Raw genomic sequence first — 20,811 nt, forward strand, 5'->3', positions numbered from 1 at the left:
TAAAACAGGATTTAACCCGTCTTCAATGTCAGAGCCCCTCCCTGGGGCTGCTTCAGACAACACACACACACTTGCAAATTCATAGGATGCACACACACAGACACACACAAGCAAACCACCGATGTACACACACACACTCCTGGTTGATGCACACTCACATATAGTCTCCTCTCATAAGTGAGACACTCTGCATGTACTCATACACACACTCGGTTTTCCCGTCTTCATTATCAAACCCATTTACGGCCAAAGACTTTGTTGAATCCAACACACTTTAAACTTTCCTCCTGTCGGTTGATCTCACCTGCCTGACGTACGGTACTTTTTATTATGAATGAACATTGCCGCCTTGTCGGCTCCAGATACATGTCTGATTGTCCAACTGCTTCTTTGATGTTACGTATTTGTAGTAACAAAAGCATTTTTTTCATTTATTCTACCACAGACTTGAGAATGTCCTTGAAAACTAGTGAATGTGTAATGTTTAAATTTAATAGTCTCACACGTTTGACATTTAACAGACATTTACACAGATTTCCACATCGTATATAAATGTCTGTTAGATGTCTTGAATGTATATGTATTATGAATGGACTTTGATGCACTTGTAGGAGAAAAAAATTATCAATTTGGTCTATATATTAATTATTATGAAGTGAAATAAAGATATTTATTCCATTTTATAATCTAAATTTGCTTATCAGGTGAGAGGCAATTGTTTAATTTATCCACTTAAGAAAAAAGAAACAAGGAAACAATGAGCTGTGCTCCTCTACTGGAATATTTTTATTGTTATCGTCATTTGTAGCACTGTTTTTCTTTTTACATTTGTCCATTTTATTTGATGAGTGGGTGGAGTATTCACAAAGATGAGAGGATAACGTTAGATTCACAGTGATGGGTTAGGGAGTTAGCTATTTAATTCAACAAAAAATACACACACTCACACACACACACAGTTATACAAGCATACACTCACACACTCATACACAGACATTTTTCCATTAAACACCCGAGTATACAGTATGTGTGCTCACATATTTTGTATGTGACAGCTACAGGATGGGTGTGTAGTGCATCAGATCTGAACAATAAAAAAATGTTATTTTTTTTCTTTTTTAGACATCAGACAAACCAGACGCTTAATTCAGACAACTGACCTTAATCTCATTGTGGGAGAAATAAAATGTACACACAGTGTCAGTGGCATGACAAATTTTAGATATCTAGAACACTAATTTATCTGTACTTTGACCAAAGAACAGATTAATTTTGTATTTTTCATTCCAAAGTGCTAGAGAATTTTCTGATTTTTAATTTTCCTAATAACTGCATTTTTGTTCAACAGACTACTATGATATTCAGAGCAGAAGTTAAATGAGAACTGGTCTGAATATCTGTGAATATCACATTATATACATACATAATATGTAAATGTGCATCATTTTCTCAGTTACGAAATGTTTGTGATTCATTTCCAAACTGCAATCTAAAAAACAACTCTTTTGTTTCCTGTATAAAAGGTGTTTTGTATTAGTTTCCATCCTGAGAAAAGTTACAATCAATTTATGTAAAACTGTAAATTGATAGTGTTTTCTGTTTGGACTTCATCATTATGGTGTTTATTCCAGGTGACCGAATTGAACTACAACAATATCAGAATAATTCTTTATAAAGTTCCTCTTTATTGACCACTAACGGTCATCTTTTAGTGACTGCATGTGGTCTGTTTATTTACCTCCTTTTTTAAATGACGATTCACCTCCTCTACTACACTGTGGTCAAGTTATGATATTAATGACCACTTTTGCTTCATTTCTGTTTTAACAGGGCCACACAGAGAGTGTTAAGCGATGAAGTGCTTTGAGTTCACACCAGAACAAATTTTAGTAAGTGCTCAGAAAAACACAGAGGCATAAATGATAACAAACACTTTTGTCCAGCACCATTTCCCTCCTAAACATTTTCAGAAATATCTTTTTTTTAAAAAGAGAATAATAAAAAAGGTATTTGGGTGATATTGTGCATCCATTAAAACAATGTTATTTTGCCTGTCTCGACCCATTTCTCACAACATTCTTCCGACTGTTTCATTCGGTGAAAACAAAATCAATAAAATCTTAAAAATAGAAACAAGAATATGGCTTTCTGACACAAACACAATCTCAGCATCATACAGAATATACTATAATTAATATTTAGTTAAACAAATGAACTTCCTGCAATTAAACAACAGAAACAGTTTTCTGTCTGCATTGCATTTTCTTCCCTTATAGATAATGGAATGTCTGGGACTACATTATTCATATTTTAGTCCCTAACAATGTGCTTTAAGTATGGCTGGCTGATGAGTATTTAATTTTTTTTATTTTTTTTTTGATTCTCAATACAAAAACACCAGAGGGCTATCTCCATCTATTTAAGGGAAACCCTATAATCAAATTCTTAGCTCGACCCCAATGTATGTGATGTTTTGTGTAATACTGCAATAATAAAAATGTATATTCCAAAGTTCTTTTCACTTTCATTCCTACGGACACGTGTCCATTTCTGTCTACTGGCTTTAGGGTTAATTGGGTTAATTGGGGTGACACAGGGATGAGGAGGACGTGAGCTGAGGGTCTTTATGGTTTTTTTCTCTATGTACAATATGGCTTCTCTGAGTGGAAGAGACACAGAAATCAACACAGTTACAGAGCAGAGTTCATTATTGTTGTGAAGACAGAAAGTCTTGGGGGACATTCAGTCAAAAGTTACCATGTCCTCTTTTCTCTGAGAGTCACTGTCACTTGTCCACAACAGGCAGACACAATAATTCCCTATGGCAGCCACTTGTCACATACTTTAGATCGCAGTTAATCAACTCATTGTCCAATTAGTAACATCCTTAGAGGTTTAATGTCCTGCCACTACTGTCTCTCCTGCCCTTTTCAATGTCTCTTTCTATGGTCTGTCACTCTGCTCCATCCTTCATTTTTCTTCTTCTTCTCCTCTGTAGGTCTCAGTCCTCCTCGGAGCCTGCAGCCCCCCTCAGTCCATTCATACAGAAGGGCAGACTGGAGGAAAAAGGGCTGTCAGACGGGGAAAAACCACTGAAGGGTGGCAGGCCGGCCAGTCGCTGTAGATGGGGGAAGAAAGCTGGCGGGGGTCCCTTGTGGTGGTCTGAGCGTAGCTGCAGGCCATCACCATGTCCTGCACTGTGGTGGTGGGAGGGGGGCAGCTCAGGTGGAGCATAGCGGATAGTGCTGGGGGCGTAGAGGCTCTGAGGACCCTGCGGGCCGAGGGCAAGAGGGTGGAAGAGGACCCGCCCTGCTGCGCCGCCGGCAGCCAGTCTCTGGAGCAGCTCAAAATCCGGACCACCACCTGCGGCGCTGCTGCCACCGCTGCTCCGACTGACTGCCCCCGACACGACCCGCTCCTCACGGGGCAGGGGCGAGGACACAGACATGGCGGGAGAAAGAGCTGGCGATGGGGGAGTGAACAGACCTTTCGGGGGAGCTTCGCTGCTTGAGGAGGAGTCGGGAATTGGGGTGGTGGGGCTGTCCCCGTTGAGACTGCTGGAAGGGGTGTGCACATGTGTGGGCTGTGGCTGGGTGGTGTGTGAGGTGGAATTCTGTGTGTGTGACCCCCAGCGCCCCCCTGTGGTAAGGGCTTCATGTTCAGTCTTGATACTGGGGCTGCCGGGCAGGGGAGAGGGGGTCACTACGCTCTTCAGCTGCTGGATCACAGCTCGGCCGTTGTGCACCCTACCCCCCCTCTCCCCTCTATTTGGGGTCTCTCCTCCTCCTCCTCTGTTCTGTTTACCTCCTCCCCTGCTCCCCTCCTCTTGTTTCAATCTGTCACTGTCTGCCCCCTGGTCCCACTCTGTCTCTTCCTCCTCCTCCCCCTCACTTTCACTTGCGAGGTCCGAGGAGGCGGATACACTTTCCTCAGTATGACGGAGATCCTCCAATCTGCGGCGGGTTTCTGGGGGAGCGCCCTCGGGCTCGGACCTCAGCAGGCGTTTCCTCCTGTCCTCTGGCTGGATGGCAGCGCCTGTGAATTTCTCTCTGCCTTTAGTGTCGGGGTCAGTTTTACCTACTGAGCTTTTCACTGACTGTGAGCCTGAGGAGAAAGAGAGAGTCTTGAAATAAGCAGACACATAAGCAGGCGTTTCTGTGTGTGTCTGTGGGCATCATGGGAAGGTAGGAATGTTTGTGTTGCAACATACCTCGGGTCTGTGGGGAGCTATCAGTGGGAGAAGAGCTAACACGAAGTCGTTCTGCTCTTACACTTTCTGGTAGCTGAAGCAGGTCAAGGGGTGTGTCGGGCAACTCTGTTCGACTGTAAAAGGGATGGATGGATGGATGGATTAAAAAGGAAAAAGCGAGGAAAAGGTGAATATATACACAAACGATCATCTGCCACTTAAAACCACTTACAACTAAAAAAAAAAACTAGTGCTGTGCTGATTTGAGTGAATACTTACAGATGGAAACAACATATAATCAGCCTAATAACAACCTCCAATAGCCAAACTGCCTCATACCCTCCTAACCTCCACCGAACACACACCCAGTTCTCCAAACAACAGCCCTCATCACACATATACCAGCACTGAAACAGAGTGATAGACAAACCACACCCCTCAAGACACACACACAGACACTAAACACACACACACACACACACACTATGCCCCACTCAGCAGCCCACCTATACACAGTTAAGCCCAGACAAGGAGGAGGCTGTTGGAGAAGTTAATGAGCTCTTGTAATTACAGCACTAATTAACTAAAACACCATTCAGCCCCAAAATTCTGACATCCATTTGTTGTAATTATATAGCTTCAGTCCAATTAGCATTGAAATGCAGCCTACTCCTCTTGTTTTTATCTCACTGTTCTGTTGCTGCGCATGCACTTTTGTTATGTTCTGTGTTTATTAAAGTGTGTGCATGTAGCTTCTGTGTATATGTGCATCTGAAGAGTGGATAAATACAAAGAAAAGCATATTTAGCCCTGGTTATTTCAGTTGTTGTGTCTCTGTTGTAAATAGAGTCAAAAGTAATAAAACATTTAAGGAATTATTCCAACTTGAACTGAAACCACAGGAGAAATGTCACACATTTTCATTCATCAAATCATGTCTGGCAAGTCAGAGAGAGGATATTAAATTGTTTAAGTAATGCTGTGATGAGACTGAATTCTGACAGAGACATTACTTCTTTATAAATAATTTTACATTGTATGTAATAAATTGCGTTTCAAACATCAGACATGTATAAAATATTACATCTTACATTGTTAAGTAGTCTAAATTGAAATGATCTTTTTAATTTTAATAAGCACTGGTTAATGTTCTTTGCTTTAAAGTCAAGTGTACTCATCAGTTTTCTCATGTCAGGGGGAGTGAAACTCTTCCAGTATTCCTTCTCCATTTCATCATCTATCCCTTCAAAGGATCGCCGTACTCAGTATGGTGCCTGCATATTTAAACTCAGCAGTCTCATCAGCAATCCCGGAGAATATCCGTGACTTTGCTGATATTAAACTGACCTGAGAACGTAGTTGACCCAGATGACGTTGCGTTCATGGGGGGCTTTGTGGTTAATAGAAACAGTGGCAGTGGACTGGATCCACAAGTAGCCTCCTCTTCTCTGGAGCCAGCGATAGTAACCGGTAACCACCTGGCCTTTCCTCAACACTGGGATGAAGACAATAAAACACCAAACAGAGGAGACAGAAAAGACACAGGTTCAGACTTTAGATTTGGTAGTTCATGATGATGGCAGCAGAGGGCGCCTATATCTACATGCTTTTGATTTCAACAGGCTATCCTTGCTTTCAAGTTCGGACACTTTGAAGAAAAACAGATGAATGTCATATACTCACAGTCCTCATGGCTCTGTCTGAGATTTTCCAGATCTTCTACATAGACAAAGTGGTAACATGTATGTCCCACCACTTCTGCTGGAGTCAGATCCATATACTCTGAGATCCTGTAAGGAAATAAAACAAAACCAAAAAAAAATATGTTTGTGTACAAAACAGAAGCAGATGTGTCTTCAGAAACAACCAAATGGCTGTGTGTTGTGCCAAGTACTCATGAAAAAAATGAAAAGTGGAAAAACTCCAAAAGCAACACTTCACACACTTGAACAATAAACACGATGAGACACTTATTAGACACAAAACCTACCTGTTCTCACAGTACGTGACCTGTAAGTCCATGTTCACTCGGAAGACAAACATCTGGCTCTCCATGCGGACTTCATTAAGCGTAGAGGGCGGGAGCGTGTGCGCCAGCGCGACCAAACCCATCGGCCGACGCACTGATCGTGTTGAGCCTGGAACAAGTGCAGGACGGCAGCGGATTCGACCCGTCACATGGATTACCTGAGAGAAGATAATGTATACCTTAGGGCACATTTGAAGTAAAATTTATGGAGAAAATCCCTAAAGTAAAAACAAAACAAGGAAATAGCGATGAGTCTCTTCATCAATTATTTATATTTATGTAAGAAAAACAAAACACACATATACACAGATTTTTGAGTCAAAGATGCTGCAAGACTATAACAGCTCTGGGTGCAGTAAACTCTCTGTTGTGTGCAGCAGTCCAGTGTGAAATAAGGTCATAGCCATAAAACACACTGAAACCACCACCTCGAGAGTGCTATTAAACACCGGCAGTGAAAACATAGTGACAAGGATCTCATCGTCATGTTACTGTGGCAAGAACAAGCAGGTGAATGGGGGAAATATGCCTAATAAAGTAGTTTTTTTTAATTGAACTGTGCAATTTCTTCAGTTATTTGTACCTTGTATCCAGAGGACTTGACATGCAGGCCTCTTTTGGTGAGCGTGGACTTCATGCGGATGAAGAAGCCACGGTCAGGAGGATCATCAGCAGGAGAATGGGGACTTGATGGAGCTGCTTGGGGATGACAGATGAGGGAAAACAGGAACATTTATCACCTGGTCAGATATTTAGCATTTACAGGATTAGTCAGAGATGTGTTTTATTTATTGTGAGTCTTCTAAATGTGATCATGTAAATTTAATCAACTGTCAGATAAAAAAAAAAAAAATGCACTTGTCTTTTTTATTTCTATACATTGGTCAGCATAATCTGTACCAGGTTCAGGGGTACCAGCCAGGGATGAGGTGGATGCGGAGCTTGATGCGCTTTCAGGTGCGGTGTGGCAGCCAGCCTCAGCCCTCAGATGCGGCCTGATTCCCAGCCGCTCGGCCATCTCGACGTGGTCCGCTGGGTGGATGTAGTCAAACACACTACTGCCAGTCAGCTCCACCTGAAGAGAAGCACACACACCGTTAAAAACTGAAGCTGGGCACGCAAATATCTACACAAAAGGACCTACACACACACATGCCCGCACACACACACACGAGGAAAATCAATATATGTTATGACAGGAAAATGAAAGCACTGCTCTGGGTTACAACTCAACAAGGAGTGTGGAGGTTGTAAGACATTCCCACAAACACACACACACACATGCACATACATTTAAGTCCAGTCTCAGAGGACCGAGTGACTACAGTATTACACAAATAAAACCAGGGGAGATAAAAATCAATTGTATTTGCTGATTAAAAACAGGTGAACTCCAAGTATCTCCAAAGGTCACATTACTATTCTTCTTATTCCCCGTGTCCCTCCCTGCTCCTTCATTCAGTTACAGCCAGCAGTCTATCCCAGCAGGCTTTAAGAGCAGCAACAGCTCATACAGCTCTATACGATCCTATCATCATAATGCATCAAAGTCGCATCTCTAATCATTTAAAGGCAATAATAGTGCTGCTCTTGCATAGCATCCATAAAAGGAGCACAATCAGAGCAGGTGTGATTCCATCTGAGGCAGTATAAATGAGTGTGTGTCGCTGCATGTGTGTAAGAAACAGAAAGGGAAAGGGGGTTGGGGGGGTGGGGTGGGGGGCCTGGCATGCTTACTCACATGTATGCAGCTTCTATTACATTTGTGAATGTGCGTGTGTGAGCCGGTGCATGTGTGTGCCAATACTATTCCATCTGATAAAGCCGTGGCTGCAGCAGCCTCACACCCTTGTCTGTAGGACACAGCCATTTATTACCGGATTAGAGCCATTTACTGCAGGCTTTATGGGAGCTTCAGCAGGCCTTCAAGGACATCACAGCAAGAAGGGAACGGGGAAGGTGGGAGTGGAGGAATCAGAGCGATGGACGATGAGCGGTGAAGATAGAGAAAACCCCACTGAGTGAGGGAGGATAAGTGATGGCGGGAGGTTCTTATTCCCAGACATGCAGAGCTTAATATTTTGGGGAATACCCTGTTTTTTGTTGTTTTATTTATTTTTATAACTTGCCAAATATAGTAATGTCCTTGTCACATATCAGCCTTTACAGCTACAATATGGAGCCATATTTTTCCATTAAGGTGTTACAATCAGACACTGAAAATATGAAGAGAAGCTCCTACATTAGCAACACCGTGACCACCTGTCATCTGTATTTTACCCATTTTGACAAGTATCCAGGCAGTTTTGGGTCATAAAAAGTTGTTTGAATGGTTAATATACTTAAGTAAACTACCATAAAATAATTTAGTCTCTAAAATAAAAGGCCTTTAAACATTATGTCTTTAATAAATGTAAAGGATACATATTTTTTAGTCCTGCTTCTGAACATTCAGATGTCAGCAGTGTAATTATTACAGTAGGTGCTGAATTTCTCTTCTGCATTCCTTTTGATTCTGACATCAAAACTGACTCAGTCATTAATGCTTAAAAATGAAGAGTCTGCATTTACACATTAAGAGGCAGCATATTTGACAAGCAAATGGGCTGGGGTTGGTTTGTAAAACTCTGGATGAACCTTGCTTTGGGCAGTTTTTGATACTGATAGCATCAGGATATACTGTGTCTGTCCATCCGTCGCTCAATCCATCTTTTAGAATCATTCCAATCTATCTTAGGCCAGGATGCTTGTATTTCTATGAAAAACAATTTTCCTCCAAAGACGAGTCTTGTCGTTTTTAAACAAGGACTAAATTTACCTCTGCTTGGAACAGTGGAACCAGCCATCTGAAAGAGACACAATCCCCTGGCCCTGTGGTATTGGAAAACAAGGTAGAGAGACAAACAGGCCCTTATGGGCTTTATCGGGCTTAAGACCTATCCGAATAATATCACTCCATCACAGGCAGGAGGGAGGGATTGAAAAAAGATCAGACAAAAATGAGAAGATGAGAAAGAGACGGAGCGATTGAGAGGATGAGTCAGGCTCAGACATAAAAACAGGTATAGAATGTGGCGCGAAGGGAGATGTGAGGAGAGACTGAGATCATTCAGATCAGTGTGAGTGTGTGTATGTTTGTGCGTGTGCAGCACACGGCGCATCCCTGTGTTTCTCTGCGTATGTGACTAGACTGTCTGTTTTTGTGCCTTCGCGTGTCATTGTGTGTCACTGTTTGTGTGAGCAGTTGTCTGTCAGTGCATCTATTTGAAATGTATGTGCGTGCGCGCCAACACGCACGTGCATGTACGTATGGCGGTGCGGTGGGGATGAGGGGGAGGAGGGCAGCGAGCAGGGGAAGGAGAGACATGATATAAATAATAGCAGGGGGCTTTAATATGTATGAGGCATCCGGGCAGTGGTCCACAACACACTCTCAGCCCTCAGCCCTCACTGACTGATGGGAGAGGAGAGAGAGGGAGGGGGAGAAGAGGAGGGGGAGCGGGGTCTGCATACTAACCATTCCCAGATCAATTCTCTCCTCCCTCAATCTACCATCCTTCCTCCCTTCTCTTTACCCCATTTATTCCTTTTCTTTCTCCTCCCAACACATTCTGTCCTACTCTTACTTCTCCATCCTTTCCATCTCCCCTCCCTCCAATTCCTCATCTTCTCCAGCCTTTGTCTCTTCTTCTTCTTCTCAATCCCCTGCTACCTAGCCTCTTCTACAAACCCCCCACCCACCCCCTCCATTCCCATCTGCTGTGTGGCGTTCCCAGGTTTATCCCCATGTTTCCGGTTTGAAGACCTGGTGAGAGGAGAAATTATACCTGCAGGCACCAGGGGAGTGGGCGGCAGGCTGTGCCCTTGGTCAAGGTGCCTGACCTGAGCTAAGCCGGCTAAGCAACCCCCCTGTCAGGGGAGAGACCCAGGGTGTAAGCCAGGGCAGAAGGGTCAGACGGGGGGACAAGAGACGGCAGGGCAGGGGCAGTCCACAGGGGCAACATGCCCTCTAAAACAAACCACCAGTTACACTTTTTTACTGCGAACATCGTTTGTTTGTCTGTCCTTCTTTTCTCCCCTATGTCCACTCACCAACAAAGTACATCCAAATGTTTTTGTCCTCTCCCTCCCTCTCACCTTCCCTTTCTCCTTCCTCAATGTTTTTCTTTCTCATCGTCTGTGTCCATAAACACACTATACACTCCCACCCATATATCCCTAACTCACTCTATATGCCCTTTCTGGCTGTCTCTCTCCCTCATCATAAACCCCCCCTCATCCCCACCTGCTCTCATCTTTTCGGGAAGGTAAACGCAGCATTGTATGTTCAAGGTTTTGAACGTAATCTTCGATCATAAATAATTTCATTAGAATGCTGATGGCTTAGGCCTGTTTGAGTAGATGTGATGGGTTAGGCCATCTGCTCAGCTGATAAGAACAGCTCTGTTTTATTAGCATCTCCACCAAAGCCTCGGCTGTCTTGTTTACCTAGGCAATCCCAAGGCGAATTTCATTCCTACTGCACATTTAAACTCTATTTACACACTCAGACTCTCTCTCTCCTCTTTAGCACTGTCTCTCTTTCACTACCCTATTTCTTTCCTCTTCTTTCCGTAATTGTCTGTCTGGTTCTCTGTGTTCCTGATTTTTTTCTCTGTGTAGCTCTCTTTTTGTTGTGACTAGCCTCTACTGCCTGATGTTATCATTTTAGCAGGTTCTCTTTACACTTTTATGGCTTTATTTATTGGTGTGTACATTATTACTACCACCAAGAGGGCTATGTTTGTCAGTCTGTCTGCCAGTAATTTTCATGAAACTACATTTTGGATAGACAAATAAATAAATAAAGGGAGAACCCTGGGATCTTTTTTCACTTTTTCTAAAATTGCAAAGGGTATTTAACTGAATTGGACTTAGGGGTCTTCTAGTTTATATATGCATGTCCTCTAAAGCACCCTAGAAACCCAACAGTAGGAGCAAACAACTTTTGTCTTCATCTTAAGTACTGTACATGCATATTAAATTCCTAGCTTCAGGTCGGCTTAAATGGATTTTTTTTCCCCCAAATCTGTTCCAATTCAGTGCCTGCATGTAAGTAAGGTTATTGGCAACCTGTGAGCAGATCCCAACCTAATATACATGATAATATCAAATGTTAAGCTGGATTTAGAACAGCTTTGGGGGCTGCACACATAGGTGCTGTAGTCACACTGATCATGTGGACCTCCTCAGAAATGTGATCTGTTGATACACAGGTAGTATTATGCTTTTAGCGATACATTTAGCCAAAGCATTTTCTGTCTAAACCTGACTGCTGTGATCATTTCTCAGTTACAGTGAATGAAGTAATGTACCTACCTGCAACATTTCTTAATATTATTTTTACTGTACAATTTTATTCTTGTTGGTAGGTGTATGTCACAGATTTGCTTAAAGTATCAGAAAGTGAATGAAAGATGTAAAACATAATTATTTTGGAGAATGCAGCAATAATAAGGAATGATACAGCACATCAATGTGATGTTTTAATAGCTCTGTCAAAATGTATATATATACAGCAAATATTGAACGCTACAGCAGGAAAGCTTTAAATCTTCAGCTCTTGTTCTATTTTAATGTTCAACCAATGAAGTGTCAGTTAAATCATGACTCTGTTTTCTGAATATTTATTGCTCATACTTTGTCCTGGCCTTAACCCTGAATGTGATACCAGGCTAAATGAACACTGTCAGAAAAAAAAAAAAAAAAAAAAGTGAAGTCTTACCAAAAAAAAGTTCACTTTGAAAGATTACCAACTGATGTGACTAAGTCAGGCAGCAGAGGACTTTTAATAGCATCAGCTGGAATAGCAAGAATGGAAAGGAGCGATAATGTCAACACAACATGTGAGCACTGTATGAAGATAGACTAGAAATACCACAACCTGTCTCTTAATGTCACTAGAGGAAAACATTCAAATACAGCATCTAAAAACACTCAATTGGGTCTGTTATTGTTGCTCTAACTTCCTTTCTTCCTTTTTCTCTTTCTCTCTAAAGCTGTACTGGTTCCTCTTACTCTGAAACATCTCTCTCTTATCACACCTCTCCTCTTCCTCCCCCTCTCTTTCTCTCTGGCTGTCTCTATCTATCTTCCCTTCCCCCTTGGTGTTTTTCCCCCTCCCTACAATCAATGTGGCTTTTAAGATGCCTATCGATTTGTTCCCCTAGACAGGCCCAGTGCGCTGGGGCGACACTTTGATTGCTGGGCCAGTAATTACTGTTATTATTTATGCATCTGGGCAAAATGGCAGGACTTAACATTCACAGTACAAGAGGCCACAGGCAATCAACAGAGGTGAGCACCTGGAGAGGGAGAGAGGGCGGTAGAGAGAGACAGAGAGAGAGTAGCGTCGCCCTGTGAGAGTTGCACTCCAGAGATCAGCGCAAAGAATGCAGTCAAAGGTATTCGCACTCGCACACACAAACACAGACACTCCTGAAAAGGGATATGAAAGAATAAGCAGAAGATAGGCAAAGGTGCGCAAATGCACTCGCACACTGTGGAGTGTGTCTGTGTATATGTGTGATGAGGGTGTCTTACCTGTGAGAGTCCCAGGTAGATAGAAACTGTCTCTGAGATGTAGAGGAAGCGTCCCTCCTGACTGACCACAAACACAAAGCCATCCAGAGACTATGCACATAAAAAAAAAAATACACACATAGCACACACACAGACACACACACAGACACACACACACACACACACACATAAAGGCAAACAGAAACAAGACAGACAAATTAGAGCAATTAGTGTGTATCGAACAAATTACAATGAGCTAGAGAACAAACAACCCGTCACCCCTCGGCCTCTTCTCTTCTCTCAATTCACAAGTGCACTCACACATGCACACACACATGCATAAATGTGAACAGACATGAAACAACTCCCATAGATGCAGGCTGCAACTACACACAACAGCTGTCAACAAGACCTGCATTACTAAACACACAGAGAGCAGCACAGAGTCAAAAATGCCACACGGCACACACACAGTTAGACATTTAGACAAGCACACACACACAAACAAACAAAGTGAAGACACATGAGAAAGTGAGCGTGTAGACTAGAGCTGTTTCAATCAACTGTAATAAACTCAGATTCAAAGCTTTGTCATGTATCTTTGGCACCACACACACACACACACACACACACGTACACAATCATATAGCCAGACACCAGTTTGGACACAGACACAGATAGAACCAAAGTCATTACAGCCTGCAGTGATTCTAATGAGAAGTGAAAGGTATACAGCCAGCCCATTAGAGGGGACTGCTTCAGAGAATAATATTAATCGTCATAACAAGCATCCAGGAGTGAGCAGACACAGCGTCAGCCTCACACACACACAAACACACATAAACCAGGACCACTTTGCTCTAGAAGAATGATTGCTATTTTGGCGGCCCAGTGCTTAAAGTGGCATTGGTAATTTATGCAACTGACACATCCAGTATGCAAATGTGTGGCCAGGGTGTGGGGTGTGTGTGGCGTGTCGTGTGTCGTGGCGAGGAGAAACCAGCCGCCTGAATGTCGGAGAACTAAAGTGCAATTATCAGGCTATTACGGCGGGAGGACGGCTGGGAGGAAAGAATCATACAGTTTTTCTGGAGCGTTAATTTGATTTCTATCAGCACCAATCCCTAAGCCTCCCCTTCCTCTTTAAAATGCTGAAGGAGAACAGACATATGTAACGTTTCTTTGTTTTACTATAGCCCTCTGGTTTCTAAATTCTCAACCTCTATTCCCTTGTCTTCTCTCTACCCATCCAAAGTCTAACCTGTTTCCTCCTTAATCCGTGCAGCTTCTTCTTATTCCGCTCTGCTCTGGTTGCTCTCTGAACTACCTTTTCTCCCTCAGCCACTCCCAGCCTAATGTACAATCTAACATACAATCTGCAGTGTTACCTCCTTTACACTCTCATTGTCTTGACTTTCTGCATTTGCAACCCTCCTGCCACTGAATCCCCGTCAGACTTCATTCATCTGTCAGTGTAAAAGGAGGCATTCTTTGGAAGCCGACAGTATCATATTGTCCGAGTGTCTGACACTTATAAGATATGTGTGTGTCCCAGTGTGGGTGAGCATGTATTGTAAGAGTTTGCCTGAAAATTTACATACGAAATTCACAGTGCAATCACACACAGCTTTTACATACTGATGATGAGATAAATGACCTTTTATGAGAGGGACAATTAAGCTTAAAAAAAAAAAAAAAAACCCAACCACTTACTCACACAAAACCATCAGCATCTAACATGTTAACACATATACTCAGTTGATTTTATTATCTCAAAAAGTACAACATATAAAAAAAAAAGGATCAAATGTTCGCCTTGGTCTTTACCTGTAGCAGGTGCGCCCCAAGGTGCTGCTCAAACATGTCAGTGGCCAGAGAATGAGATGATCGTCTTACTGCAGAGAGAAAGCAGACACTGAATGAAATGAACTTTCACTCTCGATATCAAGCATCAAGAAAGCGGATTTTATCAATCAATAGGAGATGAACACATTTGAATGCTTTAAGAGTGAAAATAAACGTTTGTGACTGGGTCAAAAACTCAGCCAGGTGAGGACAGATTTATGACTTATGTGTCACAAAATGGAAATAGAGACTTGTTTTTTTTCTGTTCTTGGGAAGGAAATATTACAGCAAAAGTAAAGTGTATCCTGATGAAAAGCTGAACTTAAAGGTTGAAGCGAGCAGATATTTTTTACAGGACTCCCTGAATGGGTATAAGTAACAACGATATACTTGCAATTATACAAAATGCGGTAAATATCACTTAGCAGCAATGTTTTTGAATACTGTTCCATGTTTGTGAATGGAAGGAAAAGTAAAACTCAAATAATAAAAAAAGAGTTTTGTGTCTAGAAACTGAGCATAAGGAGGGTGCTATGTGACGCACACTGCTCAACTGCCACCAGACACGCACACAAACACACACACACACACACACACACACACACATACACACTCATAGTGTCTGCATCGCCACTCTTAATGCATCCCAAACACAAGCTATCAGAGCTGCTTCAGTGCCAAAGTGGTGCTGTTTACCAAGGCAATTACAATACAAATAGAGTTGGAGGTGGTTAGGTAGGGGAGGGGGGGTGAAGATAGGTGTGAGAAGAGCAGAAAGGGTAAGGCGGGGAAAATGAGAAAACACTAAAGAAGGCGAGAGTGATCACTTTCTCCCAAGCAAACAGGAGCACAAGAGGCTGCAGTGACGTGGAAGATTAATTTAGCAATCAGCTGTATTTACTGTTTTATGTCAAAAAGAGTATGTGACAGTGTGTGTGTGTGTGTGTGTGTGTACCTGGGAGTGTGTGACTGCAAAAAAGGGACCATATGTGAGAACTAATCTCACTCCAACTGGGCTGTTTTTGAACACAATGTTCCCTATCCGGCAAACTATGTGTGTACATGTGAAATGTGTGTGTACAAGAGCATATAAATGTGTGTGGATGCCTGCATGCATGGCTTTAAGGATCATGGGATATCTGTGAGTGTGCATGTGTGTGTGCATGTGTGTGCATGTGTGTGTGCGTGTGTGTGTGTGTGTGTCACTGCAAGGCTGAGGGAAATCAATACCCGTTATGACAGGAAAATGAAAGCGCTGCTCTGGGTTACAACTGAACACAGAGGTAGCTTCTGAACATACGCACACACACATACAATCACACACACACATATATATTGCCTGGCCGGCTGCTTGTGATGTGGATTCGGTGAATAGAAGAGGGAGGCATTCCATTAGAGCTACACACACACACCACACACACACTTTAGGAATACACTGCAATGAATTCTCATGCACAGACTTCACAGTGGCAACATGCCCTCCGATTAAACAACACAAATACCCGCACACACACACAAACTCTTATACACACACATAAATACAGAGTTGCTGGACAAAGCCACAGTGGCATTGTGAGATTGGGGTCCCCCTGTGTGACAGAGTGTGAATATAAATAAGGCAAGTCCATTCACGGCTATGAAAGGGGGTCTGGTGCTGGGACCCTTCAGCCTAGCCAGTCGCTGCGTGGAGGGGGATGGGGAGCCCATCTCGCTCTCTGCCTGCCTGTCAGGTTCCCTTGTGGGGCTAGGATGGAGCGGACAACTGGGGGAGTCTGGAGGAGGCAACCCCCATCATGACCATATGAGGATGAATCAGAAAGGAAACACACACATGATCTTATTTTATGCAAAGAAAAGAAATGCATGTGAGTTTGTGTGTCCTGTGAGTTTCGCGCCACATATCCCTAGAGGCACGGAGGTGATGGTGGGTGATCAGTAGCGCTGAGTAGTGTCAGTAGGGTGAAGGAAACGCTGGATGTGACATGAGGCCAAAGGGGCTGACGGATGAGTCTACACACACACACACACATACACACACACACACACACACATACACACACACACACACACACACAAATACACAGAGGGCCATTTATTAAAGACTGTCAGGGTACAATAGGGCAGCCAGGAAACCAAAACACTGGACCTGGTGTGTGTGTGTGTGTGTGTGTCTGTGTGGACACATGCACGAACGTGTGCACATGTGAGGAAAGAGAGTCTCACAGCAGTGTTGGTATCGCACCCTGAGAACAAAGATCCTTCTGTAGTCGAGCTGTGAACCTCTTTTCTATGTGTTTGTGAGTATGTGTGTATATACGTGTGTGTGTGTGTGAGTACTTTGCATTTTGTCTCCCTGCATCCTTCAATATAACCCCTTCTAAATCAACTGAAAATCACACAGAAGTGATTAATGTGTGCAAGTTTTTGAAAAGTTAATTTCCGCTTTGAATTGATCATTTACAGACCAAGGATTGTGGAGGCACTAGAAGGAATCAAAGCTCTTTCCAAGTGGATTTCAGACAAAACAAGACCACATGTTGTATCACATAGCATCACACAGAAGGAAAAGGGACTCATTTTGTTCAGCGGTTACTGTAAATAAACCATGAGTGCTTCCATCCATGTGAAGGTAGAACTGAAATATAAATAATGGTACAGACACAACACTGCAGAAATCTAATGTGACTATACCTGAAAAAAGTAAAAGGCACCAGCAGTAAGTGATTATTAATATGTCTCATTATCATCTTGAACATCTGTTATCATGTTCCTAGTGAGAAATTATATAGAACATTGATACACTGTAAAAAAAAAAATCCTGTTGGTTTTACGAAAAAAAACACAAACTGGCAGCTGTGGTTTCCAGAACAATACTGTAAAAAACACATCCAACTGTACACATATTTACAGAGTAACATGTAGATTTAACATTTTAAACATGTAGATTTAACACTGGATTTAAATGGTAAATGGACTGTACTTATTCTGTGCATTTTCTACACCTTCATGGTGTCCAAAGCCACCAGGTCAATTTAGGGTTCAGTGTCTTACATGGACATTTTGATATATGGACAGTCTGAGCCAGGATTCGAACCACCAACCCTTGGGTTACTGGACAAGCCGTTCTACCAACTCTACCAACCCATTCATTTACAAATTTAAAATGCTAAATTGTTAAATGTTTACTTTTTTATAACTTTTTTATTTAAAAAAAAAAAAAAAAAAAAAAAAGCAAATAAGCCGTTATTTCAACATTATGGTCTTGCAATTTAAACGGCATCACATTCTTTTTCAATGTAGTTTTATTTTCTAAAAACAACAGAAATACATCATTTCTACATACAAATCTGGTTTTGTTCACATACTCTTCCTGTAAAAACTACAGCTATATTTGATTCAATCGTTAACACAAAAATCTTTTCAAATAAACAACTTTGCTTTGTATTGTCACTTACAGTTTTTTTATATTGCAATTTTACAACTTTTTGGTGTTAATTCTACAGTAATTTTTTACAGTGTAGATACATTGATGACTAACATCAGCTTTATTAAAATGATCTATAATATTATTTTTGTCCCCCACTAACTGATCAGATTAATTCATGTTTGGCCCTGCTGCATCTGCCTCTCTGCCTGTAGTCAACACTCTGTGGGATCCGGAGTTTCCCTGCTCTCAGCAACACAATCTGGTGATGCTCATCTAACTGAAAGTCACATTTTAATGCAAACTTAAATTTGACCAGTTTTATTCAGTTTTACTCAGCTATCAGTTTATTTATTTATTAAGGTGTTCGGTCCTCCTTGTACTTTTTTCATTATGAGATTTTCTTTTCTGTCTGATTGTTCCTGTAAATGTTCAGCACTACTAAAGCTCGATTAGCCATAGATTTGCTCGGTTATACTAATATTTGTCGGTATCAGCCCTGTATTTGTCACGTACATGTCATATGAACATTTTTGTGTACAGACCTGAACGCAGACCTGTGTGTGCACCTGAGGTCTTTGATCGCTCTTTTCTGTCACATTCCCACTTCATTAGCTTCCCAGGACTTGCTGTGAGGTTTAATTTCATTGTGGGAATAGGAGACAGAATGGGACGGGGCGCGATCGGACACGTTAATTATAGTCTGACTCGCAGGTCAATTCACAGGGTCTCCCCAGCGCTCCACAAGAAGAAAAGATAGAAATTTCATTTGAATGATTTTCATTATACCTCTGTCTAATACATAATTTAGTCCCAGTTAAGTCCATGAGTAATGGCTGTGCACACACATGAACACACACCTAGATATCCCTCCACTTATATGACCGCAGACATACACACACACACACACACCATCTTCCTTTTCCTCCCCCACAGTGTCAACCTTTTTAACCAGGTTAGGATGTTACCATGGGAACGGCGTAGATAACACACAGCAGATCTGTATTCTTATTCATCTTTGTCTCTCAAGTTTGGCTCCGTCGCTCCGTACTTTTTTCACAATTTCAAAACAGGGGCCTGATCACCTGCCAAGTTGTTTACTACCATCCAAATGTGACGTTTGGGCTGTTCGACAGACAGAGAGAGAAAGAGTGACCCTAATCGCAGCGTCCTTCTCCGGCGCAATTATCATCTCACTCTGACATCCATCCCTCCTCCGTCTCTCCTCTATCTCTCTGTCTCTCATCCGTCGCTCCCTCGCTCCTTTTGCGGTCGAACATAATTTGAGTGCAATTAACTTCCCTTAAAAGCCCCGGCTGCTTTAAACGCTGTGAATTAGAGGGGAGGTAGACATGAAGAGGTAGTGGGGAGGAGGAGGAGGAGGAGGAGGAGGAGGAGGCGGGTGGTGGTGGGGGGGACGGAAGGGAGGTGAGGGAGACGAAGGCAATGAAAGAAAGGAGAAGAGGGAGAGAGAGGGGGAGCGAGTGGAGGCAGAATGAAAGTCAATGTCACCAGCGCTAGGGAGGAGAGAGGTGTGTTTGACCTCACTAAGAGAGACAGTAAAACACTTCAGCTGGCCCTGTTGCTGGCAGTGAGTTGTCATTGTACTGTACCTTGTAAAGACTGAGGGGTTCTCCAGCTGCCAGTATTACACCTGTTAATGGCTGAGATCTTCCACATTTGCAGAGTTCATTTATTCAAAGCTCGAAAAATTTGAAGCAATGAAGTCTTTTTAAATTGAGTTTCCATTGAGTTAGGCTGTTCTGTTTCACATCCACACTCTGGAAATGAAATATACAAAGAGCAGCACTTTAATTGAGTTTATCTGAGGTGCTCTTTGGATGGGATACACTTACGCTTAAAACTTTAAGAAAAAAAACTCTCCTACGAACAATTAAAGTGTCTTTATTGTGATGGTACTGTCATCCTAAACCCAATAAAATACTTTGATGTGTTTTGGCGTCAAGCCTTTATGAGGGAGCAAAAACTTTTATGGGATTGTTGCACTTTATCAAGACAGATTTTATGTTTATGCATCTTCGTAATAAATGTATGTGGAGTAGAAATACTGTAGGTGTAGGGTAGTTTACAAATAGCCAAATAGTTTTTACTTGTTCTTTTTTCTGTGTCTGATTTGCAATTGCACAATTAGCTTATGTATCTATTTATTTATTTACTCTTCTTGCTCCTTTTTTTCTTCTCTTTCTCTTCTTCTCTCCTTCTCATTCTTTTATATCTTATTCTTACTCTGGGAAAGTTAGTGTATTTTTAGAATGTAAGCCCCGTTTTACGTATTTGGCTGAAGCCGTTCAATCTGAGTAGACTTTCCTATATCTGTCATGTTTGACAGTTTTTTCCATTATATTATGACTTTGTAATCTAAGTGATGTTTGTTATGTTAGTCGTTTGTCCAGGACAACAGATGGAAATTAGCTTCTCTGCTAAATCTGGTGCACGCATCTTGTTCTTTGTAACTAATGTCAATACACACTGTCCTGTAACTAAATAAATAAATGAAAAAATAAATAAATAAATAAAATACAGTTTAACTTTGTACATGCACTGATGAGTTTATTTTCCCATAGTTGCCCATAAAGTTAGAAGAACTTTGTTTTCAGACCCACTTTTCTTTTTATTCTATTTCATTCCTATTTATACATATTAGAAACCACTTTTGATCAGGTCCAATAATTATATACTGAGTCCAAGTTGCACTTTATCTGTCAAGAATTACTCACATTGTCACAACCATTTCATGAGAAG

The 20,811-nt window shown here is 41.9% G+C and overlaps 1 protein-coding gene across 1 annotated transcript in view; it reads right to left on the reverse strand.

Annotated features, from left to right (window-relative positions):
* Positions 1-763: 763 nt before the first annotated feature.
* npas1 (neuronal PAS domain protein 1) overlaps positions 764-20,811 on the reverse strand; it is a 36,654-nt gene continuing 16,606 nt past the window's right edge. The window contains exons 4-12 of the mRNA XM_030151248.1: positions 14,607-14,674; positions 12,801-12,890; positions 7,119-7,293; positions 6,802-6,917; positions 6,180-6,376; positions 5,873-5,979; positions 5,537-5,684; positions 4,211-4,323; positions 764-4,104 (exon numbers count right to left, since the gene is read on the reverse strand). Of these exons, the coding sequence (XP_030007108.1) occupies positions 3,002-4,104; positions 4,211-4,323; positions 5,537-5,684; positions 5,873-5,979; positions 6,180-6,376; positions 6,802-6,917; positions 7,119-7,293; positions 12,801-12,890; positions 14,607-14,674 (2,117 nt within the window). The 3' untranslated portion in view covers positions 764-3,001. The remainder of the gene's footprint in view (positions 4,105-4,210; positions 4,324-5,536; positions 5,685-5,872; positions 5,980-6,179; positions 6,377-6,801; positions 6,918-7,118; positions 7,294-12,800; positions 12,891-14,606; positions 14,675-20,811) is intronic.

This window comes from Sphaeramia orbicularis, chromosome 13 (genome assembly GCF_902148855.1).
Source record: "Sphaeramia orbicularis chromosome 13, fSphaOr1.1, whole genome shotgun sequence".
Taxonomy (NCBI): domain Eukaryota; kingdom Metazoa; phylum Chordata; class Actinopteri; order Kurtiformes; family Apogonidae; genus Sphaeramia; species Sphaeramia orbicularis.